At 38.7% G+C, this 26,932-nt stretch overlaps 1 protein-coding gene across 1 annotated transcript in view; it reads right to left on the reverse strand.

The window, feature by feature from the left end:
• ANKRD13C (ankyrin repeat domain 13C) overlaps window positions 1–26,932 on the reverse strand; it is a gene marked incomplete at both ends in the record, with an annotated part of 93,729 nt that overhangs the window by 25,384 nt on the left and 41,413 nt on the right. Inside the window, 5 exons of the mRNA XM_080692107.1 lie at window positions 1,893–2,024; window positions 13,472–13,616; window positions 18,074–18,140; window positions 18,933–18,978; window positions 21,712–21,797. Of these exons, the coding sequence (XP_080548233.1) occupies window positions 1,893–2,024; window positions 13,472–13,616; window positions 18,074–18,140; window positions 18,933–18,978; window positions 21,712–21,797 (476 nt within the window). The remainder of the gene's footprint in view (window positions 1–1,892; window positions 2,025–13,471; window positions 13,617–18,073; window positions 18,141–18,932; window positions 18,979–21,711; window positions 21,798–26,932) is intronic.

Genomic DNA, 26,932 nt, shown 5'->3' on the forward strand with positions numbered 1-26,932 from the left:
TAGGCTAAAGTGCCCAGGTGCCAGTCAAGAGGTTGTTGTAAAGGTATTTTATAGATGCAACTAATAATCAGTTGACTTTGGGTAAAGCTAATTATCCTACATAAGGTAATTACCCTACTGAAGGTCTGAGCACAGACTGAGATTTCCAGGAAAAAGTGCTGGAATTTCCACTTCAAAAGTACAACATAGTGCCAGGTGTGATGATGCGCACTTGTAATCCAAATACTTAGAAAGCTGAGACAGGAGGATCGCACAGGTTCAAAGCCAGCCTCAGCTACTTAGTGAGGCTCCCAGCAACTTAGTGAGACCGTTTCCAAATAAAATATAAAATAGGTCTGGGAGTGTAGTCTGGAGGTGAAAAGCCGCTGGGTTCCACCCCCAGTACCACAAAAAAAAAAAAAAAAAAAAAAAAAAAAAAAGTAACCATGCCTAATGCCTAAGTTTTCAACCTGTGGAATTTTGTGTGTGTGTGTATGTGTGTGTGCGTGTGTTAATAGGGATTAAACCCAAAGGCATTCACTTCTGAGCTATACCCACAGCCCTATTTTTTTTTTTTTCAAACAGGATGTTGCTAGGTTGATGAAAGTCTCGCTACTTGCTGAAGCTTTTCTCAAACCTGCAATCCTCCTGTCTCCCAAGTACTGGGATTAAAAGCATGTGATACCTTATACGGCTTCTTTTTATATTTTGAAACCGGGTCTTACTAGGTCACTGCAAGTCTTGCTAAATTGTTGAGACTGGCCTCAAACCAATGATTCTCCTGTCTCAGCCTCTCAGCCTCTGAAGTACTGGGATTACAGATATGCACCACCACTCCCAGCTGGCTAAACTGGATTTTTGACTCAACGTTACAACATTCCTGAATTTTCAGCCTGCAGAACTGTACTATACAATTTTAGGACCTGACAGTTCCCACATTCACATGAGTCAATTCCTTAATCAGTGTCTTCCTTTCTCTTTTTCCCCTCCCTCTCCCGGCCCAATCTCCTTTCTATCTACTATTAATTTTTTTCCCTTCTTTCCTTCCTTCCTTCCTTCCTTCCTTCCTTCCTTCCTTCCTTCCTCCCTCCCTCCCTCCCTCCCTCCCTCCCTCCCTCCCTTCCTTCCTGGTACTGGAGATGGAACCCAGGTGCATTCTACCTCCGAACTACACCCCCAGCCCTATTTTTTTTTTTTTTAAACAGGGTCTCACTGAGTTGCAAGGGTTTTCACTAAGTAGTAACTGAGGCTGTCTGCAAACCACAATCCTCCTGTCTATGCCTCCCAAATGCTGGGATTACAAGCGTGAGCCACACCAAGCAATGAGTACATTTTTGAAGACTTATATGAACTTGCTGACAGATGCAATGGTTATAAAAAATTTATAATTCACTAATGTAAAAACTTCTGAAATGTGATTTAATGACATTGTTGTAGAAATATACTTATTTAATTTTAATTTTGACTTTATAAAGAATACTGTGAAACAAACACTAAGTAAATAAATGACTTTGAAGTGGAAGAGCAGGGAAGATAAAAAGATCCAGGGAAATGAATCAAAGTTTCTCTGTGGCTTTCTTATAGAATAAAGCATTACAATATAACAAAATCACATGAAAACACTGCTCTCTACAATAAGGTAGCTAAAAACAAGAATCCTTTCTAACATAGAATTTAAATAAACTTTCTGTCCTGGCTTCTCCAAGAATAAAAAAACTATACAGATATTAGGTGTATGGATTTAAACATTAACCCCATAACCAAACATTATAATTATATTTCTGGATTCAAGGAAGAAAGCATAAACTACTTAAGGACAATTCAGTAAGCAACTCCTCCCTGCGTTCTCATTATATTAGTTTGCAACATTAAATACCAGTTTTTAAAGTTTAAAAATCTAGATTTACACATACTGTTTTATCTTCCCGAAAAAGCCATCCAGTTTGGGCACGAGTGAAAGATATTGATTTGGTTGATAAAGTTGCAGAGTAAATATCGCTGCTCATTAAAATGTCAACTTCTTCTTCTGTCTCCATCTCTGATTCCTATGGTGGAGGCAAAAGTTAAATAAATATAAAAATCTAGGTTTGTTTCAAAGGTTAATAGTGCTACATATGAAAATATCAACATTGTGTTATATATTTTTAAAAAGGGATAGTATTTATTTACTTAGTATTTTATTGTGGTACTAGGGATTGAACCCAGGGGGTTTTCTACCTCTAGGCTACACTTCTATATCTATTCTTAAATTTTTATTTGAAAACAAAATCTCATTAAGTTGCTGAGAGTCTCACTTAAATTGCTCAGGCTGGCTTCAATCCCGCAATCCTCCTGTCTCTGGCTCCCAAGTACTGGGATTACTGGCATACACCACCATGCCCAGTGAATAGCTTCTATTTCAAATAATGAGAAATGCTTCTTATTCTAAAAACAATGTTTATCCATCTACCTAATATTATCTGTAATAAGTTAGAATTATGACTAAAAGCAGGATTTATGAAGTATAGAGTTTTTACACTGATATACATAATAGAAGCAATACTAGATTAGCCACTACAGAATAGCTAGTCTGTAGAGCAACTGTAAAAGATTACTTTAGAAAATAATAGAGCTGGGTGTGGTGGCACACACTTGTAATCCCAGCGCTTGGGAGGCTGAGACCAGAGGATCGCACAGGTTCGAAGCCAGCCTCAGCTACGCAGTGAGGCTCTTAGCAACTTAGTGAGACCCTGTTTCCAAACAAAATATAAAATAGGTCTGGGAGTATAGCCCAGAGGTAGAAGGCCTCTGGGTTCCATCCATAGTACCACCACCCCCCACAAAAAAAGAAAAGAAAAGAATTAATAGAACTGAAGAAAAAAAAAATGTCCCTTTGAAAGTTTTCTTTAAATAAAGGCAAATCTGACTTTAGATTTGTTTTAATTCAAAAACCTATCACTTAGCTGCACATGGTGCTAAACACTTGTAATCCCTGTACTTGGGAGTCTCAGATAGGAGGATCGCAGGTTCACTGCCAGCCTCTGCAATGTAGTGAAGCTCTCTAAAACTTAAGAGTCTGATTCAAAATAAAAGAATTTAAAAAAGGGCTGGGGGTGTAGTTCAGATATAGAATGCCTCTGGATTCTATCCCCAGTATCACAAACAAATAAAAAATAAAAAAACAAAATATTATCACTATACCAGGTGTGGTGGCACACACCTATAATCTCAGTACTAGTGTTGAGACAGAACCTGTGAATAAGGAAGGCCAATGTATTCCCTGTCCCTAAGTATTACTATACAAAATATAGCCTTCCTGTGTGTTAGGCATTATAACACACACACACAAACACACACACACACACACACACACACACACACACACACCTCTAAATACCATTCCTTTCGTAATCTCATTAATACTCTAATATTAATCAGCGAATACAGTTCTAGCCTTCTCTGACTTCTTTCTTTTTTTATTTTTTATTTTTTGGTGGTACTTGGGGTGGAACCCAGGGGCTTTTTCTACCTCTGGGCTATACTTCCAGACCTATTTTATATTTTATTTGGAAACAGGGTCTCACTAAGTTGCTGAGAGCCTCACTAAATTGCTGAGGCTGGCTTCGAACCTGTGCAATTTTCCTGTCTCAGCTTCCCAAGCGCGGGGATTACAATCATGCGCCACCACACCTGGCCTCTGACTTCTCTTTTAATATCGTATTTCCAACTTGCCTGTTGCTTAATTAGTTACCCCAGCTGTCATAGAATTTGCAAGATGTTAAATTATATGATAAATATCTCAAGATATAGGGTAGGGAGTCAGCAAAGTACAACTTAACAACAGTGCTGAGTATCTATGACAGACTATACTGACCACAAATAAATCTAGATATCTGAAATATTTATTATCTCTCCCTTTACAGAAAGTGTAAACCTATGGCCTACATGCTGTGTTTGTTTGGTAGAGAATATAACCAAAGAATATAATTAAGAGAACCCCATGGCACTTCAGGATCTTAGCCCAATAAAGAGACTAAATCATATACACATATACAATAACAGAAGATTTAGTAAAGGCATAAAGAATAGTCACCTAGCTAGGGAAGAAGTTACATTAAATAGGTGGCTTCAGGTGTGAGAATGCAAAAAATGTTTTTCAAGTCCAAGAAATGAAGACAACAAGAATAAATACATAAAACCTAAGTCGCCAAACATATCTAAAAAATTGTGAAGCTATTGGTATAGACATATCTAAAACAGCAAGGAGGCCAGACGTGGTTGTGCATGCTTGTATTCCCAGCATTTGGGAGGCTTAGGCAGGAGGATCAGTTCGCGACCAGCCTCAGCTACTTAGAGAGGCCCTTTGCAACTCAGTGAGACCCTGTTTCGGGCTGGGAGTGTAGCTTGGAGGTAGAATGCCCTGGGTTCCATCCTCAGTATCGCAAAAATAAATAAATAAATAAATAAATAGCAAGAAAATAAAGGCTGGAAAAGTGAGTAAAAGTCAAATCAGAAAAGGAACCATAACATAATGAGTTTGAGGTCCACTGTTTAGTTAATGAGGAATTATTTATTTATTTATTGCATTAGGCATTGGGCATTCTACCTCTGGGCTACACCCTCAGCCCTATTTTAGTTTTTATTTGGAAACAGAGTTTCACTAAATTACTAAGGGTCTCACTAAGTTGCTCCTACTGTCTTAAGCCTCCCAAGTACTTCGATATTAGGCCACCCCAACAAGCCAATGGAAAACTGAGGAAGATTCAATAAAATTGTTTTTAAAATTCAATAATATCTCCAGTCGGGCGTGGTGGCGCACGCTTGTAATCCCCGCGCTTGGGAGGCAGAGACAGGAGGATCGCGCAGGTTCGAAGCCAGCCGCGCGTGCTGGCTTAGGAGACCCTGTTTCCAAATAAAAATATAAAAATAGGTCTGGGAGTATAGCCCGGAAGTAGAAGGGCTTCCAGGAACCCCAGTACCACCAAAAAATAAAAAATAGAAAAAAATAATAATATCTCCAATTTGTGGGATAATTTAGAAGCAAACAAGAAGCTAGTCAGAAAGCTCATATGAGACTTTTCTAAGAGTTCAACTGTGATGAGAAATAATGAATATCTAAGTTATGGCAATAACAATATAAATGAAAAAGAGAATTATAAGATCCTAAGAAAATACAAATGACCAGATTTGTTTTCTAAATAGGACACATGGGAAGAGCTCAGCAAGAAGGCAACGGCTGCAGTCGCCGAAAAAAACATGCATTCCTCGGAGAAACCCTGGACACCAGAGTTTGGTTTAATATCTGATTGGGAAAAATTAAGGAGACATTTCCAGCCATGACTTCCTATCTAGAATTCAGGAGAGAGAGTGGATAACGGAGGAATTAGAAGCAAGATGACAAGGAGGCGCACGCCACGCAAGAAAACTGATTTTTGGAAGACTGCTTCAGCCACACATGCTGGGAATTTTTAACAACATACCTTGTAAGAAAAATGACCCGGGCGTGGTGGAGGGAGCTGAGCAGCACAAGGCAGAAAGTGGAGCCGCGTGTCCCAGAAAGCTCAGAGTTGGACAGGAAACCAAGCCACGCATCCCGAGAAACCCAGCACCGGGCGGGAGGTCAAGCCGCGCATCCTGGAAAGCTCAGCACCGAGTGGGAAGCCAAACCACACATCCCTGGAAGCCCAGAGCCGGGCAGGAAGCCAAGCTGAGGGACCCAGGGAGCTCCGCGCCTCTGGGCTGCGCTGGGGCCCGTGGTGCACTCGGAACAGCAGATTCTGCTCTACGTGGTGAGGCTATAGGCCTCCGCTCTTGGAAGAAAGATAAAATTCATTGCTATTGGAGAGGGTTCAAGATGGCCACTGCGGCAGCCAGGATTCAGGAGATGCAGACATCTCCGATGCAATTCATCTTGAACTTTTGGAAAAGGATTTGCGGGGTTTCAGAGAAAGCCCTGCATGGCGGGGATCAGCCACCACACTTTATGTTCTGGGAGTCATCAGCCCTCATGGCCACTGCGCTCCTCTGCGCAGAGCAGGAGGCCAGGGTACATGTGGAGCATCAGAGCCTGCTCTCCGGAGTGAAGCTATGGACCTCTGCCTTTGAAGGGAAGAGAAAATTCATTGCCACTATGTATTTGGGGTCACAGCTTTTGCAAAAGACATGTACTGCTCTCATATTAAAAAAATAAATAAATAAATCGAAGAACGCCAGGCGTGATGGCACATGCTTGTAATCCCCATGCTTGGGAGGTGGAGACAAGAGGATTGCGCAGATTCTAGGCCAGCCTTGCTGGCTTGAGAGACTTTGGTTCCAAATAAAGATATAAAAGAATGGGTCCCCAAGAGTAGAGCCCAGAGTTAGAAGGGTTTCCAGGAACCTCAGTACCACCAAAAAAGAAAAAAGGGAACATCTGTAGATGGCCTGTTCATAGTAGCAGAGAACAGAGCCGACGCACAGCAAGACATTAAAGCCGATGCCAGGGACTCTGAGACCAGGATAGGAGCCTGCCGGGCAGCTATGCCGCTGCCGGGGCCAGTGAGGCCAGGATCGGAGCCTGCCATGAGGCAAGGCCGGCGCTGAGGCCTCCAAGGCCGGGATGAGAGCCTGCCAAGGGGTGAGGCCGGTGTTGGGACTAGTGAGGCCAGGATCAGAGCCTGCCATGAGGCAAGGCCAGTGCTTGGGCCTCCAAGACCGGGATTGGAAACTTCTGAGGGGTGAAGCCAGTGTTGGGGCCAGCAAGGCCGGGATCGGAGCCTGCCATGAGGCAGGGCCGGTGCTTGGGCTTCCGAGGCCAAGATTGGAGACTGACGAGGGGTTAGGACAGTGCCGGGGCCAGTGAGGCCAGGATCAGAGCCTGATGTGAGGCAAGGCTGGTGCTGGGGCCTCAGGGGCCAGGATCGGAGGCTGCCGAGGGTGAGGCCAGGATCAGAGCCTGCCATGAGGCAAGGCTGGTGCTTGGGCTTCCGAGGCCGAGATCGGAGCCTGCCGAGAGGTTAGGCTGGTGCTGGGGCCAGTGAGGCCAGGATCGGAGCCTGATGTGTGGTGAGGCCGGTGCTGGGGCTTCGAAGGCCAGGATCGTAGCCTGCTGAGGGGTGAGGCCGGTGTCGGATCCAGTGAGGCCAGGATCGGAGCCTGCCGTGAGGCAAGACTGGTGCTGGGGCCTCTGAGGCCGGAATCAGAGCCTACCGAGGGGTGAGGCCGGTGCTGGAACCAGTGAGGCCGGGATCGGAGCCTGCTGTGAGGCAAGGCTGGGCTAGGGCCTCTAAGGCTGGGATCAGAGCCTGCTGAGGCTGGAATTGGAGCCTCTGTGAGGCAAGGCCGGTGCTGGGGCCTCCAAGGCCGGGATCAAAGCCTGCAGAGGGGGAAGGCCAGTGCCGGGACCAAGGAGGCTGGGATCAGAGCCTGCCGTGCAGTGAAGCCGGTGCTGGGGTCAGCAAGACCAGGATCGGTGCCTGCCATTTGGTGAGGCCATATCTGGAGCCAGCAAGGCCAGGAAAGGGCTTGCCTAAAGGCAAGGCTGGTGCTAGGGCCTTGGAGACCAGGATCAGAGCCTGCCACGAGGCAATGGCGGTACTGGAGCTAGCGAGGCCGGGATCAGTGTCTACCAGGTGGCCAGGCCGGTGCCTTCAAGAGTGGGATTGGAACTTGCAATGTGGCATACACAGAGAAATATCACAGAAAGTAAAAAAATCAGATGCTCTCCCTAATATGTAAAAACTAGGAAGAAATGGGTAATAGGAGGGAATCTAGTGGAAGAAAGGGCCCTATGGAGGAGCAATTAAGGTGACCAATCACCTTAATTGGGGATGGGATGGGGGAATATGGAATCTCTTTAAAACACATGATGTACATAAACAAATATATCAATGTTAAACACTAAATCAAGTATGGGATTGAGGGAGGGGGAGGGTGTGGGATGGAGATTGGATATAGGCTAATTGGATGATGTGTACCTGGATATCCTCACAAGTCTTGTATTCCATTGTGATGTTTAACTACAACGCACCAATAAAAATATATTAAAAAATAATTAGGACATATGGAAGATTAGAAAAGATGTCAAAAATAACTCCCAGACTGCAGTGGTGCAAATCTGTTATCCCAGATCCCAGCTACTCAGAAAGCTGTGGCAGGAGGACTTTAAGTTCAGTATCAGCCAGGGCAACTAGCGGGACCCTATTCTGAAATTAAAAGTTTTAAAAAAAAAGTCTGGGCAGACCCTCAGATTCAATTCCCAGTACCACTGAAAAAAAGTAACTGACTGAATATGGAATGACATCATTCACTACAAGCAGCAAAGGAACATGTTCGGAGAAAATATAATGAGTCTAGTTCTTTGTTTTGTGTGGGTGTTTGTGATACTGAAGATAGAACCCAGGGACCTTCTATCTCTGGGTTATACTCCAGACTCTCTCTCTCTCTCTATATATATATATAATTTGTATGTGGGGTGGGGTACTGGGAGTGAAACCCAGGGGCTTTTCTACTTCCAGGCTATACTCCCAGAGCTACTTTATACTTTATTTGGAAACAGAGTCTCACTAAGTTGATGAGGCTGGCTTTGAACCTGTGCAATCCTCCTGTTTCAGCCTCCCAAAGTGCTGGGATTACAAGCATATGCCACCACACCTCCCTATTTTATATTTTTGTTGGAAACAGGGTCTCACTAAGGTGTTGAGAGCCTCACTAAGTAGCTAAGTACTGGGATTACAAGCAAGTGCCACCACACCCAGCCTGAGCCTAGTTCTAAATGAGGTTAATTTTGAAGTATCTGGGAAACACAAAATACCCATCAGGTATTTAAATAGGTCTCTACTCAGAAGAAGTAAGTAAGAATATCAATATATACCTGTGAAGAATCAACCTAAGATACAGTTAAAGCTGTTGGAATGGAAGATATTACTCTGGCAGTTTGCAAAAATAAGAACCATATAAAGGGTACATCAATGTTTAAAAGCTAAGTATAGAAAAGGGAACAGTCAAAGGAAAATAAGGAGAAGTGGGGAAAGAGAACTTACTGGCCATCAAATCCAAATAAAACAAAAATTTCAAAAACCCAGTTACCAAATAATAGCAAATACTTCAAAGAAGTCAAATGAAGGGAGGTGCGGGCCAGGCAAGGTAGCTCATTCCTAAAATCCCAGTAACAGGGAGGCTGAGACAAAGATTACAGGTTCAAGATCAACCTCAGCAACTTAGTGAGGCCCTCAGCAACTTACTGAGACCCTATTTTAAAATAAAAAATAAAACAAGCTGGGGGTGTAGCTTGGAGGTAAAATGGTCCTGGGTGCAAACTCCAAAACAATAAAAAAATAAGAGTGAGAGTGAGAGAGAGAGAGAGAGAGAGAGAGAGAGAGAGAGAGAGAGAGAGAGACTGATTTGAAACAATTCCAATTATTTTACCAATGGAATCTTAATATTTTTGTGTGTGGTAAGCCCAGAGGCATTCTACCTCCAATCTACACCCAAGCCCTTTTTAAATTTTCTTATTTTGAAGCTGAGTATTGCACCAAGCTGCTGAACATCTAGCTAAATTGTTGAGGCTGGTATTAATCCTGCAATCATTTCTGTCTCAGTTTCCAAAGTATTGATATTATAGGTGAGCAATGGATGGACATCTTTTTTTTTTTTCACATTTGTTGCTATATATCTTATGGATACAAGATGAGAGACATACATACACACATCACTCTTTTAGCCCTCCCCCTCCCTTAAGTTTGGCTTAGTAACTGACTCTGATATGTTCATGAATATACATCATACACATTAAGGAATTTCCTTCTCCCTTCCTCCCATCCCCCTCAGGTTGGTCACCTTATTTGTTCATCTATGGTTTCTTCTGTCTAGATTTCCTCCTATGACCCTTTTTCTCCCTAGCTTCCATATGATAGGGAAAGCATCCAATTTTTTACTTTTTGTGACTTAACATAATGTTCTCCAGTTCCATCCATTTCCCCACAAATGAAGTAATTTTGTTCTTCTTTATGGCTGAGTAAAATCCCACTGTGTACGTATCCCATAGTTTTATAATCCATTCAAATGTTAATGGACATCTTGGCTGGTTCCATAGTTTGTGAATTGTGTGGCTATGAACACAGATACACATGCATTGGTTTGGTAGTTTGGTTTCTATTCTTTTGGGTGATACCCAGAAGTGGTTTGGCTGAATCATATAGTAGGTTCATTTCCATTCTTCTGAGGATCCTCCATACTGTTTTCCAAAGTGGTTGCACTAATTTGCAATCCCACCAAGAATGAATGTATTAGAGTTACCAATTCTCCACATCCTTGCCAGTATTTGCTGTTGTTTGTTTTTAATGATTGTCATTCAAATTGGAGTTAGGTGAAATCTCAGGATAGTTTTGATTTATATCTCTCTGATTGCTAATGTTGAACATTTTTTCATACATTTATTGGCTATTTGAATTTCTTTTGTAAAGTGTTTATTTAGTTCACTTGCTCATTTCTGATTGGGTTGTTTGTTTTCTTAGCAATGAATTTTTTGAGTTCTCTGTATATTCTAGTTATTAGCCTTCTATCAGAGAATAGTTGGCAAAAATCTCCATTCTGTCGGCTTTTTGTTGAGGTTCTTGATAGTTTCTTTTCCTGTACGTAAGTTCTTCAGTTTAATACAATCCTACATACTTACCCTTTTTATAATTTCTTGTGCCTCTGGAGTCCTGTTGAAAAAGTTTTTACCTGTGCCTATATGTTGAATTGTTGGACCTATGCCCTCATCAAGGAGCTACAAGTTCTCTGGTTTGATTTCCAAGTCTTTGATTCATCTTGATTTGCCTCTTGTGCAAGATGAAAAAGTGAGGATTATTTCCCTTTTCTGCATATGTTTAACCAGTTTTGGCAACACCATTTGTTGAAGAGGCTATCTTTTTTTCAATATATGTTTTTGGTCCCTTTGTCAAAAATCAGTTGGCCTTAAGTGTGCAGATTTGTTTCTGAGTGTTATATTTGGCTCCATTGGTCTATATGTCTGTTTTTGTACCGATACAATGCTGTTTTTATTACTCTGGCTTTGTAGTATAGTTTGAAGTCAGGTATTGTGATTCCTCCTACATGGTTTTTGTTGCTGAGAACTACTTTGGCTATTTTGGGTTTGTTGTTGTTCCAGAAGAATTTAAGGACTAAGTTTTCTATGTCTGGGAGGAATGACCTTGGCAATTTAATCGGTATTGCACTGAATATGTAGATCACTTTTGGAAGAATGGTCATTTTGATGATATTTATTCTGTTTATCCAAGAACAAAAAAGCATTTGACAAAATCCAACACCCATTTATACTAAAAGCACTGATGAGAATTGGAATAGAAGAAACATACCTCAAAATCATAAAGGCAATATACAATAGGCTCATAGCCAACTTCACATTAAATGGGGAAAAACTGTGAGAATTCCCCCTAAAAATAGGAACAATACAAGGATGCCCATTATCACCACTTCTTTTCAATATAGTACTTGAGACTCAAGCCAGAGCAATAAGAGAAGGAAATCAAAGGAGTACAAATAAGAAAAGAAGAACTAAAACTATACCTTTTTGGAGGTAATATGATAGTATACTTACATGACCCAACAAACTCAACCAAAAGCTTATTGCACTGATCAAAAAATTCAGCAAAATGTATGGATACAAAATAAATCTTAAAAAATCAGCTTTCCTTTATGTCAATCATAAATCCACCAGAAAAAAAAAATCCTCATTTGGGGTTGATGATGAACACATACCCTGTTATGCCGACACAGCCAGCCCTAGCTGCTGGCTCTCATCAATAAGGAAGCAGGACTTGAATATAAGGCTTGTGGTCCAGAGGATGGGAGAATCTCACTTGAATATGCTGCCTCACTTCTCTCTGGTATGTTGCTTTACTTTGGCTTAACAATAAACCTTCTAGCATTGCAACTAGGTTTTCTGGCTCTTTATTTCTATACTGGGCTAAGAAAAAGACCCACAGTGAACCCCAAAACATAACACTTCCATGCTAGATCTCCATTGCTTAGTACCATTTAGGAATCTATTTATTTCAGTAGTGTACATACAAGGTAACTAAGTCCTGTTAACTGACATGGTAGTATGAAGGTCTAATCCTTTTTTATTTTTTGTGGTGCTAAGGATTGAACCCAGAGGCTCTCTACCTCTAAGCTACATCACTAGCCCTTTTTATTTTTTATACTGAAACAAAGTTTTGCTAAGTTGCTGAGGGCATAAGTTGCTGAGGCTGGCTTCAAATCCCCCTGTCTCAGCCATCCAGATACTGGCTTGATTACAGACACTTGGTTTGAGGTTCTAATCTAAAAAGTATAAAGGAAGGAACCACAAAATATGGTCAATGATATGACGATGTAGGGAAATGTAACACACACACACACACACACACACACACACACACACACACATTAAAGGACAGAGAAAGAAAACAAGAATCAAAGAATTAGGAAGAGCTGAGTATGAAGCCAGGCGTGGTGGCGCACGCTTGTAATCCCCGCACTTGGGAGGCTGAGACAGGAGGATCGCACAGGTTCGAAGCCAGCCTCAGCTACTTAGTGAGGCTTTCAGCAACTTAGCAAGACCCTGTTTCCAAATAAAATATAAAAAAGGTCTGGGAGTATAACCCGGAGGTAGAAAGCCTCTGGGTTCCACCCCTAGTACCACCAAAAAAAAAAAAAAAAAAAGATCTGAGTATGGTGAGGCAAGCCTATAATCCTAATACATGGGAGGCTGAGATATTAGGATCGCAGGCTTGAGGCCAGTCTCAGTATTTTAGAAGAAATCTTATTTCAAAGTAAAAATAAAAAGACCTAGGAATGCAGCTTAGGGGTAAAATGCCCCTGGGCTCAAATCCTAGTACCAAAAAAAAAAAAAAAAAAAAAAGTAAAAGAGTGCAGTATCAGACAAAAAAGATCTACATTAAGGAGATAAAAATCAATAATAACATTAAAAAAAAAAGCCAAGGTAGTAAGACAATAAATAGTAAAAGGGTCAGCTCAAGTTCAACAAATGAAACTACAAAGAAGAACTAAGAGAAGTCAAAGTTAACTTATTAAGGACATGCTCAGTGAGTTATGAGCAAACAGATTCAATTAGGATATAGACAACATGACAGGAAAAAAAAAAAAAAAAAAAAAAGCCAGAAGAGAGGAACTAGCTTTGGGGAGCCAGGCGTGGTGGCACATGCTTGTAATCCCAGCATTCGGGAGGCTGAGACCGGAGGATCGCGGTTCACAGACAGGCTCAGCTACTTAGTGAGGCCCTCTGCAACTCAGTGAGACCTGGTTTCAAAATAAAGAATAAAAAATACGGCAGGGGGTGTAGCTCGGAAGTCGAATGCCTCTGGGTTCCATCCCCAAACCCGCAAAAAAATAAAAAATAAAAAAAATAAAGCTTTGGGAATAAGCCATTGCAATTACATCTTATGTTTTTAAACAATTGCAATGGAGGTTAGCTAAATATATAAACTATTTTTAATCACTGAGAAAAATATTAATAAAGCAACATGCTTACCTCATGGTGTATTCTCTGATAAACTTTTTGTTCATTGTCTAATACTACAAAAGATTCAGAGGGTGCCGCATCCCCATTGAAAATGAAGCTTAAATCCCCTCGTTGGCACTTCATGTCAGTAAAGTCTATGAGAGTTGTGTCAAGCCTGTGAAAGATGGGCGGGTGAGAAACTGATAAAATTTGGATAAAACATCACTAACAAGCTTTGTGCTATTCTAAACTCAAACTAAGATGCTAGTACTATATTTCAAATTTAATTCATTGGTAAAATTTAATTTTAAATATTTTGTTTAAATGCTTAAGCATATATTCCATTTTATTAACATTTTATTTTTCTGAATATAAATGTCATTAACCTAGCAAGAGAAGAAATTCCTTGTTGTTGAAATATTCTCCTTACTATAGGTTTTTTTCTTATTCCTCTTTCTTGTAGCTTCTCAAAAAGTAACTTCTATAGGGAAGAACAAAAAAGGAAAGCAAACGTAACATTCTTTGATTTCCTTAGGACCATAAGCTAAGCAGAGTCTTTAGCATAGATACAGCAATATGTGGACTACATTCTTGGATTTAGAAAGCCTCCCTTTTTAACTACACCTGTGTTTTATATCTAATCACGTGGTATTAAATCTTAACTTCATCCAGGTCTGGGTTACTAAAGAGCACAAGAAACTCAGATTAGGAATCTAAGTCCTAGAACATACAAATGTGTGAATCCCTAATACTTGGCACTGCATAATCCATAAAGCTTTCAGGCTGTTGAGATGTTTTCCATGAAAGAAACTGCCAGTCTGAAATTTATGGGAAATCATACAGAAAGGCCAGGCATTTGTAGTTGGTTAATTGAGCTTTAAGCTTCAGCTACTGATAAAACTCAATGCATGGAAAGGCAGAGACAGATAAAGAAAAAAACTGACATGATGATATTTGAGATCTTAGATCCAGCAATACCTGCAATCAATCATAGAAACTTCCCAGTTCTATAAACTAATGTACTCAATTTATTTAATGTTTCTGTAATTTGCAACTAAAAGAAAACTAATATATTTTAATATATTAGACAACTTTGAAAGCTGTATACTGTATAGCTGCAAATGATAAAATCTGTCATGATGGTATTTTAACATATTAATTACTTCTTGGCTTTAAGTTTAACTTTTGCTATGTAATTAGCCATGAAGAACAAAATGTTCTTTACATAAATCCAAGAATCTGAACAGAAATATTCTTTCTGAGATGAAAGTTGACAAATACCATATAATACTGAAAAGGAGAAATAAAGCCTTCCCTTAATATACCAAAAAAGACTGAAATGAAATAAGTGAAATTAGCAATGATCATTTTGATTAGTGGTTATAAATTACCCTTTAATTATTAATATTATTAGTGAAGGTGCTTGTTAGTATACTTTTTACTCAAATTTTATTAAATTTATTTATTTATTTATTTATTTGGGGGGGTACTGAGGATGTAACCCAGGGGCATTCTACCTCTGAGCTACACTCCTAACCCTAGTTTTTATTCTTCACTTTGAAATAGGGTCTCACTGAGTTGCAAAAAGCCTCTCTAAATAGCTGAGGCTGTCTGTGAACCTGGATCCTCCTGTCTCAGGGGCATTAATGTAAATCATGTTGTGCTTGTTAGTCCTCTTAATGAATGTTACACTTTTCCTTGTCTTTGAAAGTATTAATTTCTCTTTGACACTACAGAAGATATGTCAAATTATTACATGATTGTCATGAGATAAATACGATTTCCCTTTCAACATACTTTAAAATTCAGGCCCGTCTGAAGTGATATTTAAAAGAATTACGACATTTAAGGAAAAACTGTTATGTATTAATAGATTTTCTTCCTTAAAGAGAGTCTCATAATTCTAGACAAAAACATTTTTTCTTTTTTGGTGGTACTGGGGTTCCTGAAAGCCCTTCTACCTCTGAGCTACACTCCCAGACCTATTTTTACATTTTTATTTGGAAACAGGGTCTCCTAAGCCAGCACACGGGGCTGGCTTCGAACCCGTGCGATCCTCCTGTCTCAGCCTCCCAAGCGCGGGGATTACAAGCGTGTGCCACCACGCCCGGCCTCTAGACAAAAACTTTGCAAAAATTAACCTAAAAGCTAGCCTCTCCGTTAATTTCATAAACTTTGGTAAAGTTTCAGAACCTATCTAATTACTCCTTTAGCCACAGCTACCAGTAATCCTCACAAACTGAGTATCTTATTAATTATAGTAAGGTAATCTCTCCAGGTTCTTATTCTCATGTCCATGTTTTAATCATTTGGGGGTTTACTATTTAAACATACGCACATCTACACAGTTTATTTGGTAATGTGCATCATATCATTTACTTTTAAAGCCATATATAAATGTAAAACAAAAAAATTTTTTTTTTTTTTTTTTGCGGTACTGGGGATGGAACCCAGGAGTCTTCCTTCTACCTCCAGGCTATAATCCCAGCCCTGTTTTTTATTCTTTATTTTAAAACAGGGTCTCACTGAGTTGCAAAGGGCCTCACTAATTAGTAGCTAAGGCTGTTCACGAACTGCAATCCTCCTGTCTCAGTTTCCCAAATGCTGGAATTATAAGTGTGGCTACAGGTATAGTAGCATACACTTGTAATCCCAGCATTTGGGAAGCTGAAATAGGAGGATTGCAGTTCTAAGACAGCCTCAGCTACCTAGTGAGGCTCTTTGCAATTCAGTGAGATCCTGTTTCAAAAAAAAAGAAAAAGAATTAAAAAATAAAAATAGGCTGGAGGTGTAGCTCGGAGATAGATTGCCCCTCAGTTCCATCTCCCATACCTCAAAAAAAAAAAAAAAAAAAATTAAAAAAGCTCCTTTTGGCCTAAACTTAAGAATCAAATAAAACTAAAACTAACATATTTAAAGTAGCACATGGAAGATAATACTATTCTCCAAACCTTTCTCCTACCTTTGGCAAGCACTTATATTAGAAATGTTTTAAATGATGAATAATAAATTTATTATCTTTATTAATTGCTAAAATAGTCTAATGAATAAAACCACAACCTTATAAATAATTTCCTACTTACTTTTTCTTCTATATTATTCTGTATTCTCCAAATTTTCAAAAGTTACCATGAATTTAAGGTATATGAGCATTTTCAAATTACAAACACCTGAAGGTATTTTTAAAACCAAAAACTTAGCCAGGTGTGGTGACACATTTGTAATTTCAGTACTTGAGACTTGAGAGGCTGAGATGGGAGAATTGCACGTACTTAGCCAGCCTCAGCAACTTAGTGAGACCTTGTTTCAAAATAAAGAATAAGCTGGGCGTGGTGGCACACACTTTTAATCCCCGCGCTTGGGAGGCTGAGACAGGAGGATCGTGCAGGTTCGAACCCAGCCTCAGCTGGCTTAAGAGACCCTGTTTCCAAATAAAATATAAAATAGGTCTGGGAGTGTAGCCCGGAGGTAGAAGGTCCCTGGATTCCATCCCCAGTACCACCAAAAAATAAATAAATAAATAAATAAAGAAAGAAAGAAAGAAAGAAAGAAAGAAAGAAAGAAAGAAAGAATAGGGCTGGTGGTGGAGTTTAGGGGTAGAGGTAGAATGCCCTTGGATTCAATCCCCAGTATAGCCAAAAAAAATAAAAGCTTCAGAAACATCTTAGAATTATCTTAGAATTTACTTCCAGCTAAAGGTTATCTCTTCTACACTTCAAAATATTTCACAATAAATTTTCTCATTTGATTTTTTAAAATATTTTGCTTTGATACATGATGAAAAAAAGTACATTAACAGGCTCTGAGCTCTAAGTTTACTCATCTATAAATGAAGCTTTTCTATAAAATAATTCCTTCGAGTTATTTCTAGGTCTAGATCCCTAAACAATTAAATAATCTGGGGATCTATATAGATATACAAAATTACATATAAATATGTTTATATGTATAACTATATACAAATATGCATACATACTATTTATGAAATATACCTACATATATATATATATATATATATATATACACACATATGTAAGTTGGCATATTCACTAGTATTATAATAGTTTTACTAATATGCCTATAGTATTAAGCTAAAGGTTAAAGAAATAACAGAGGTAAAATTCTAAAATTAGTTCCAAATATCAGATTCAGATCATCATTCTTAATTATAAAAGAAAGGAACAGAAGAAAATTAAAATCACCTTTAAATGTTCACTAGAACGGATAGATGACTGAATAGATGAGTAAATAGATGCACAGATGGGTAAACAGGAAAGAAAAGATATGGAACAGATGAAGAAAAAAGCAAGAATTGGGCCTTCCTTTGGTGACTCCTGTTCCTTAATGAATCCAGGAACAGGGCAGTGACCATCTTAAATCTCTATCATGGCCATCACTGTTTGCCTACTTCACCCTGTTTGCCTATTTGTTTGAATAAAAGTAGTATCTTTGAGTCTAGAGTTTTGTCTTTCATGTTTTATCTGTAATATGTCTCAAATAAAATATGCAAAATGTACTTCAATAGGTTAAAGTTATAAGACACATGTAAGCCATGAATATAGGAAGGAAAGTTTCTACTAAATCTAAATTTTCTTTTTTTTATTCAAGAAAAAACAATTCAAATCATCTTACCTGATATTGATACCTTGTTTGTATATTTTACATGCATCAGAAGGCAGAATTCGAGAAAGTAAAGGCACTGTATTTTTAAAAACAAGAGGTAAAAGTAACTACCTACATTCTAAGACATTTACAAACTTTTAAATTAAAAGAAGAGTAATATAAATATTTCACTGTCACCAAATTATAATAATTCTTGAAAATTGTATTTTCCACATAAAAATAATTTTTTTAAACCTTCAAATACCTACTATTTATTTATTTATTTATTTATTTGGTGGTGCTGGGGTTCCTGAAAACCCTTCTACCTTCGGGCTACACTTCCAGACCTATTTTTATTTTTATACTTTTTATTGTTGGAAACAGGGTCTCTTAAGCCAGCACAGCTGGCTTCGAACCTGAGCGATCCTCCTGTCTCCACCTCCCAAGCGCGGGGATTACAAGCGTGCACCACCAGGCCCGGAAAATACCTACTATTTAAATAAACTTAATGTAGACTACTGTATACCTTACTACACCCTCAATCACCCATAAATGCATACAAAAGTAGCAGCATCAATATAATGCAACTGTTAGATACATACTACATAATATTATAGATTAATAAAAAACACACTATGATAACTAAACCTTTTTGAATAGTTAAATAAAGGGACCTGGGTTCTACTAATCTTTTAAATATAATTTGGAAAAACTAAAAGAAAGTAATATATAAAAATGGTGTAACTCAGAGGTAAACTGCCCCTGTGTTCAATTCCCAGTACCACACACACAAAAAAAATTGTTATGCTAACCTTTCTTAAAAAATTATTTCTGTACTTGCATCTCTGCTCAAACACATATTTTATAGTAAAACATAGCATACTCTTACCCCAGCTTTGGAAATCCCAGTGAAGTTCTAGATAAAAGTCACCTAGCTGAGAGATGAAATATAAATAATTATTAAAATACACTTGGTTAATAGCTCTTATACCTGCTTAATATTTTGCTTTAAAGTAATCTGTTAAAGACAAAAATAGAAAATATTTTAAAATTGATTTGAATGTTTGGAGTTTGAGAAAAAAAGAAAATTAGAATATGGTTATTAATTAAACACTGAAATAACACACAATACTATACCTAATTACACAGGAAAATATTGCATCAGTATAGATATTACAAGAACATTTTAATCACATAAGAAGATATTTGAGTTTAGCATGTTGGCACACACCTGTAATCCCTGTATTTGGGAGGCTGAAACAGGAGGACCTCAGGTTCCAGGTTAGCTTCAACAACTTAGAACCTCAGCAACTTAGCAAGGCCCTATTTCAAAAAATAAAAAGGGCAGAGACTATAGTTCAGAGGTAGAATGCCCCTGGGTTCAATCCCCACTACAAACAAACAAACCCCACATATTTAAAGCTGATTGGCATTTAAATTTGTATTAATAAATATTCTATCTCTTAATATAACCAAGATAACAGTAATTAGAGTAATTGGTATGATTTTTATTTATTTATTTTTTGTGGTATTGGGGTGGAACCCAGAGGCTTTTCTACCTCCGGGCTATACTCCCAGACCTATTTTATACTTTATTTGGAAACGGGGTCTCACTAAGTCACTGAGAGCCTCAGTAAGTAACTGAGGCTGGCTTCGAACCTGTGCAATCCTCCTGGTCTCAGCCTCCCAAACACAGGGATTACAAGCGTGCACCACCACACAAGACACTGGTATGATCTTTTAAATAGATTACCTTTCTTTTTTTGTTTGTCTGTGATATTGCAGATTGAACCCAGGGGTATTCTACCTCCTAACTGTACCCTCAGCCCTTGTTTTTTGTTTTGAAACAGGGTCTACCTAAGTTGTTGAGACTGACTTCAAAACTGCAATCTTCTTGTTTTAGCCTCTGAAGTACTGGGATTACAGGCATGTGCCACCACATCCAGCTAGAAATGTTATTTAAGACAGCTATCAAAATGATTATTTGTATTGCCTCATAATATTCTAAAATAATTGTCTACCCCAATAGAAAGGGTTTCTATTAAGTGATAACAAGTTTTCTAAATCTCAAATATGTTATATAAGATCTAGAGAGTAAGATTTTATTTTTCAATTTGATAGCTAGAGAGGAATGATACTAACTCTTAAGGATATTATTATAGTCAAATATTTTCAAACAATACATTATAAGTAAGGCATTGCAAATATAGAAACATCAACAAATCATTCTTATTCCAAAGAATGAAAAAAGTGAACAACAATAGTAGATTATTATTCCTGAGTCATGACACATGCCTATAATTCCAGTACTTGGGAGGCTGACATAGGAGGATGCAGGTTCAATGACAACCTCAGCAGCATAATTTTGACTCAGCAACTTATTGACCCTGTTTCAAAAGAAAACAAAACTGAAAGGGCTGGAGGTGTAGCTCAGAGACAGAATGCTCATGGGCTCAATTCCGAGTATTAGAAAAAAAAGTAGATATTAAAATGTCATTATAGAACTTTTTTCTGTCCCTTTCTTTATCTCTTCAGATCTCAAAAAGAAAAAATGACACCCATAAGATAAGCTTCTTTCATATCACCCTGACAGTTTTATTTATTTTTTTTTTACTGTTCTTTCTGGCACCAAAATTATAGAGTGAGAATAACAAAGAAAACAAACTTCTTTCCCTTCTGTGCCAACACAACCAGCTCTTACCACTAAGAGATAGAACAGAGAAAATAAAAATTTCTTAAAATGAAAATGCAGAGCCGGCAGTGGTGGCACACGCTTGTAATCTCAGTACTTGGGAGGCTGAGACAGGAAGATTTGGGTTCATGGCCAGACTCAGCTACTTAGTAAGGTTCTCTGCAACTTAGTGAGACCCTGTTCCAAACTAAAGAATAAAAAATCAGGCTGGGGTGTAGCTCAGAGGTAGAATGCCCTGGGTTCTATCCTCAGCAACACACACACACACACACACACACACACACACAACAAAGAAAATGCAAACTCTGCTCTTTATCACAGTAGCAGTGTCAGCTGTTACAGAATCTGCCAATCCAAAGGACAAAGCAAAATTATTAAGATTACGACTTACCTCCTTTTGTCTTAGAATGCCTATGTAATAATCTTTATTTTCCTAATTCAAAAAACTGGGTGCTTCTAAGATTATTATTTCCACAGTATTTTGTTATTTAATTATTGCTTATTTTGAACATCACTTATTGACTGTTAATAATTAGTATGAAATTAGGCTGTATTTTTTTTTAAGCTTAGAATGCAGTGAATCACTGGGCATGGTGGTGCACACCCGAAATCCCAGTATTTGTAAGGCTGAGACAGGAGAATCAAAGGTTTGAAGAAAGCCTCAGCAATCTAGTGACCCTATTTCAAAAATGAATAATGGAGGAAAAAAAAAAGCTGGAATGTAGCTTGGAGGTGTTTCTGGGTTCAACCCTAGTACCAAAAAAGGGGAGCTGGGAATGTAACTCAGAAGTAGAACACTCCTTAATTCAACCCCCTGTACCCAAAACAAAATATAATGAATTCCACAATTATATGTATATGTATATATACATACATATATACAAATATGCATCTCACACATATATAATGCACCAATTTAGAAAATGCTTACAATCACACAGTTTAGGTACAAAATATGCAAAGAAATACAGCTTACCTCTTTCAGGGCTTTTAATAATCGAGGTCGTTTTTCTTCCACACTTTCCCTGGACTGCTGCTTAAGCTTCCTTAAAAGAGCTGTAACTAAATTTTAAATGAAAAAATTAATTTACAGTAACTTTTACCATGTTAGAAAACACTACTGGCTTATCATACTGATTGATCAATAATATGTGTATCTCAACTTATATTTTGAACTCCAATATATTTTAAAATGTCAAAAAACGCTGGGCATGGTGGTGGCACACGCTTGTAATCCTTGCGCTTGGGAGGCAGAGACAGGAGAATCGCGCAGGTTCAAAGCCAGTCGCTCTGGCTTAAGAGACTCTGTTTCAAAAATATAAAATAGGTCTGGGAGTGTAGCCCGGAGGTAGAAGGGCTTCCAGGAACCCAAGTACCACCAAAAAAAGTCAAAAATCAAAAAGCAATGTTTATATTAGTGAAATTCTATTAGAGTTATTAAGAAAAGCTCTGATATAGAAGTCAAAGAACATGGGACTGTGTGTGTGTGTGTGTGTGTGTGTGTGTGTGTGTGTGTGTGTGTATGCATGCGTGTGTGTGTGTATGCTGTGCATATTACATTAGTAAATGAGCACAATAAAGCTGGTATGATTCTGAAGAGACAAAATATCCCAACATCAGCCTATAATATATTAACACTGGTTTTTCAGTGTGTGTGTGTATGTGTGTGTGTGTGTGTGTATGTGTGTGTGTGTGTGTGTGTGTGTGTTTGGTGCATGTTTGTAATTTCAGTACTTGGGAGGCTGAGATAGGAGGATCACAGGTTCATGGTCAGCCTCAGCTACTTAGTGAGTCCTCCACAAATTAAAGAGACCCTGTTCAAAATAAAAAATACAAATAGAGTTGGGGTGTAGACTGGAGGTAGAATGCCCCTTGGTTCTAGCCCAAAAGAGTAGGCCGGGCGTGGTGCTCCACGCTTGAAATCCCCTAGCTTGGGAGGCAGAGACAGGAGGATTGCGCAGGTTCGAAGACAGCCGCGCTGGCTTAAGAGACCCTGTTTCCAAAAATAAAAAAGTATAAAATAGGTCTGGGAGTTGGGAGTGTAGCCCGGAGGTAGAAGGGCAACCAGGAACCCCAGTACCACCAAAAAAATAAATAAGCGGAAAAGAGAACTTAATCTACTATAAGAGTAGAGAAAAGGCTTCTCTCCAAAATAAGGTTTAAATATAAGTGAACAGGCTGCCAGTTAAAGATTAAAATACAAACCAACATAGATTCCACACTAAGCTTTGATGAGCTACAAAAATATGAGGCTGAGAGAATTCAGAAAAATACCATAAGTATATGAGTAACACAGATCTGTTCAAACTGTGAGCAACTTCTAGAGGGATTAAAGATAAGCCAGTTCTAGTGTGCATAAGAAACCATGGTTGTCTACATGAGGAAGGCTGGAAACCATAAGAGAGAGATAAATTGAAATAAGACTTTTATTATTTATTTAGCTCTTATTTGTTTGTTCATTTATTTATTGTGTGGTACTGGAGATTAGATTCAGGAACATTCTACCTCTGAGCTACAACCTTGGCCCAATTTTATTTATTTTTTAAATTTTATTTATTTATTTATTTATTTATTTATTTATTTATTTATTTATTTATTTATTTTTGGTATTACTGGGGATGGAACCCAGGGGCCCTCTACCTCTGGGCTACACTCCCAGACCTAATTTATATTTTATTTGGAGACAGGGTCTCTTAAGCCAGCTGAGGCTGGCTTCGAACCTACACGATCCTCCTCCTGTCTCAGCCTTCCTCCAGTCTCAGCGCAGGGATTACAAGCAAGCGCCACCACGTCCAGCTTTTTTTTTTTTTTTTTTTTTGAAACAGAGTCTTCCTAGGTTGCTGAGGATGGCCTTGAACCTGTGATCCTTGTGTCTCAGCTTCCCAAGTACTGGGATTACAGAACCGGGTTGAAAAAAGACTTAAATTGTATCTGTACCAGTATTGGGAATGGCCTAGGAAGATTTGAGAAAGCTATGATTATTAATATATTTCAAAAATTGGGTGAGGGGCAAATCTGTGCAAGGACTTGGTTTCTGCCTAAAAGCAGGCAACTATTCCAATGTAAATTAACATAGCTAAAAGTAATTAACAAGTCAATAGGAGAGAAGATCTAAAGACAGATCTTAGAGGAGAACTAGGCCTTTCTCTATCTAAAGACAGATCTACATGATTGGATAAGCTAGCTAAGATGGTAGGAGGGGGTCGACCTTCAAGAAAGGAGACACCTTGCCACACCTTGCTGGGGGAGGTACCTTACAGGGTTAAGGGGAGGTACCTTACAGGGAGTTCACTACTTCAGAATTACATAAACAAGATGGAGGTCATGGGTATAAAAAGTCTGGTCCATGTGTGATCCCTTTGGTGTATTCATTCGAGTCACCCCTCCATGCCAGTCTGGTATGGAGCTGTACCTATCCTCTGTGTACCAGTATTGCGAACGGCCTAGGAAGATTTGAGAAAGCCCTGATTATTAATATATTTCAAAAGAAAATAATTGGTATATTTCAAAATAGTTGTGTCAAAATGGCAGCAGACATGGGTAAAGAAAGGACTTGATTTCTGCCTAAAACAAGCAGCTATTCCAATGTAAATTAACCTAGCTCAAAGCAATTAACCAGTCACTAGAGGAGAGCTAGGACTTCTGCTTTCTAAAGAGATCTACATGATGATCTAGAGAGGATAGGGCAGGGTTTGACCTTGCCCTTCAGGAAAGGAGACACCTCACCACACCTTGCTAGGGGAGGTACCTTACAGGACGTTCACTAAGTCAGAAGTACATAAACAAGATGGAGATCATGGGTATAAAAAGTCCGGTCCACGTGTAAGTCCTTTGGTGTATTCATTTCGAGTCACCCCCCCATGCCACTTTGGCATGGGGCTGCTTTTCTATTTTCTGTATTTCTATCTTTCTAATAAACTTTTTTAAATCTTCAGCAACTGTCCAAGCTATGCATATTTATTCTTAGCTTAGGACAAGAATCCACGGGTTTTTTTCTTCTGTTTTTGGTCGTTTGGGGTTTTGTTGTGGTTTGAGGGAAATTGTGTCCGGGACCCTAACAGAGGTCCCCGGGAACAATTTCCCCACAACCACATTCTCTCAATCCATAACATTTTCCATATCTGTTCCTGATACTGGTTTGGGCCCATCCCTGTTCAATAGGTAACTACTGTATGACCGAAAAGCAATATAATATTGAAATATAATTAATTTAAAAGTGAAATTATTATAGTCTCTGATAAGTTTATAGCACAGAAACATTAGCAAAATTATCAGAGATTGGACAAAAAAACTAAGTTCACGAATTTTGTTAATTTATATTATCTTTGATTTTTCAAAGAAGATTTAATTTTCTATGCTTAGAATACTTTAATGTAACACAGGTAAATAATCAAAGTCTTACAATGATACTGTTTAGAAGGGCATGGTGGTGCTTGCCTGTAATACTAGTACTTGGAAGTGGAGATAAAAGGGTAGCTGGACCACTATTGGGAATGGCCTAGGAAGATTTGAGAAAGCTCTGATTAATGTATTTCAAAAATTGGCGAAAAAATTCTTTCTGCCCCCCACAAAAGCAGGCAACTATTCCAATGCAAATTAACCTAGCTAAAGGTAATTAGCAAGTCTATAGGACAGGGGAACTAGGACTTCTTCATCCTCATTCTAAAGAGAGGTTTAGATAATTGGATAATGTAGCTAGGATGGGAGAAAGGGTCGACCTTCCTGAAAGGAGACACCTTGTCAGGGGAGGAACCATACAGGGACTTTAACTACTACATCAGAATTACATAAAAGGTCTGGCCTATGTGTTGTATCTTTCGTGGGGCATTCACTTGAACCATCCCCCATGCCATTCAAGATGGCATGGGGCTATAACTATCTTCTGTATTTCTAACTTTTTAATAAATTTCTTTATACCTTCAGCAAGAGTCCGGGCTAATGTGCATTCATCCTTAGCTCTGGACAAGAACCTGCAGTTTTTCTGTTTTTGGGTTTTTTGTGTTTTGAAGGAAATTGTGTCCAGAGGGAGGACAGTTTCCTCAAAACCGTAACATATTCTCAAACTGTAACATCAGCTTCAAAACCATAACAAGAGCAGGTTTACTGTTGGCCCCAGCAACTTAGTGAGGCCTCCACAACTTAGCGAGCCCCTATTTCAAATAAAAAACAAAACAGAACTGGGGATGTAGCTCAGAGGCAAAATGCTTTTGGGTTCAATATCTAATACCAAAAAGTAAATAAAATAAAGATACTATTTAAAATAATTTCAAAATATTGACATATACTACACACCACTATAAATACACTTGTATTAACATTTTAAAATATGTACTATTATTGGTCCACTTAATTAACATTTAAGTTAGGAGTTAAATATTTGTTTCATGAGATGGGAAGTAATAAAAAATATAAGCACTGAGTAATTATGTGTTTATAATTATGATAGACAATGGGATACTTAATTATCACTCAATATAAAAAAATCACCATAAGGCCAGACCTCAACCATCTAAGCCTCCATCTTCTACATTAAAATGTATAGCTAAACCAAGCATGGCACATGCTTGTAATCCCAGTACTTGGGAGGCTGAGACAGGAGGATCATACACGTTAGAAGCCAGCCTCGGCTACTTAGTGAAGCTCTCAGTAACTTACTGAGACTCTCTTTCCAAATAAAATATAAAACAGGTTGGAGGTGTTGAAGGACCAAAGAGACACCATGGCAGGCTCCAGTTAAAGCTTTAAGTAGAGTAGGCCTAAGTTTCTGTCCAACATTAAGTTCTTGTTCCCCTGTAACCTTTGGCCTATGTCCTGGAAAGAAGGTGCTAACTGTGCTAATCTGATCTTCCCCTAGCATGGCCAATTGGCATATCTAGGTCTGGAATTTGCAGGTATCCCAGGTATCTCTGCTTGGAGTAAGAGACCCACACCCATCCTGAACATTCCAGAGATATGTCTTAAAGCATCCAATCAATGGAAAGGTGGGTTGGGCTGCCTTTCTTAAGGGATAAAAGCATTGTTCTTAGGGGGCAAAGGGCTTTTCTCTGTGACCACTGCCTTGGTGCATGTGGAGAGTCCAAGCTTGAGCTTAAATAAACAGCCCTTATGCTTCTTAAATCGGACTCAGACTCCTGGTGGTCTTTGGCGGATAACGGACTGGCATAACAGTGTAATCCAGAAATATAAGGCCCTTGGGT

The sequence above is a fragment of the Muscardinus avellanarius genome (assembly GCF_963383645.1).
Source record: "Muscardinus avellanarius genome assembly, chromosome: 3".
NCBI classification, from domain to species: Eukaryota; Metazoa; Chordata; class Mammalia; order Rodentia; family Gliridae; genus Muscardinus; species Muscardinus avellanarius.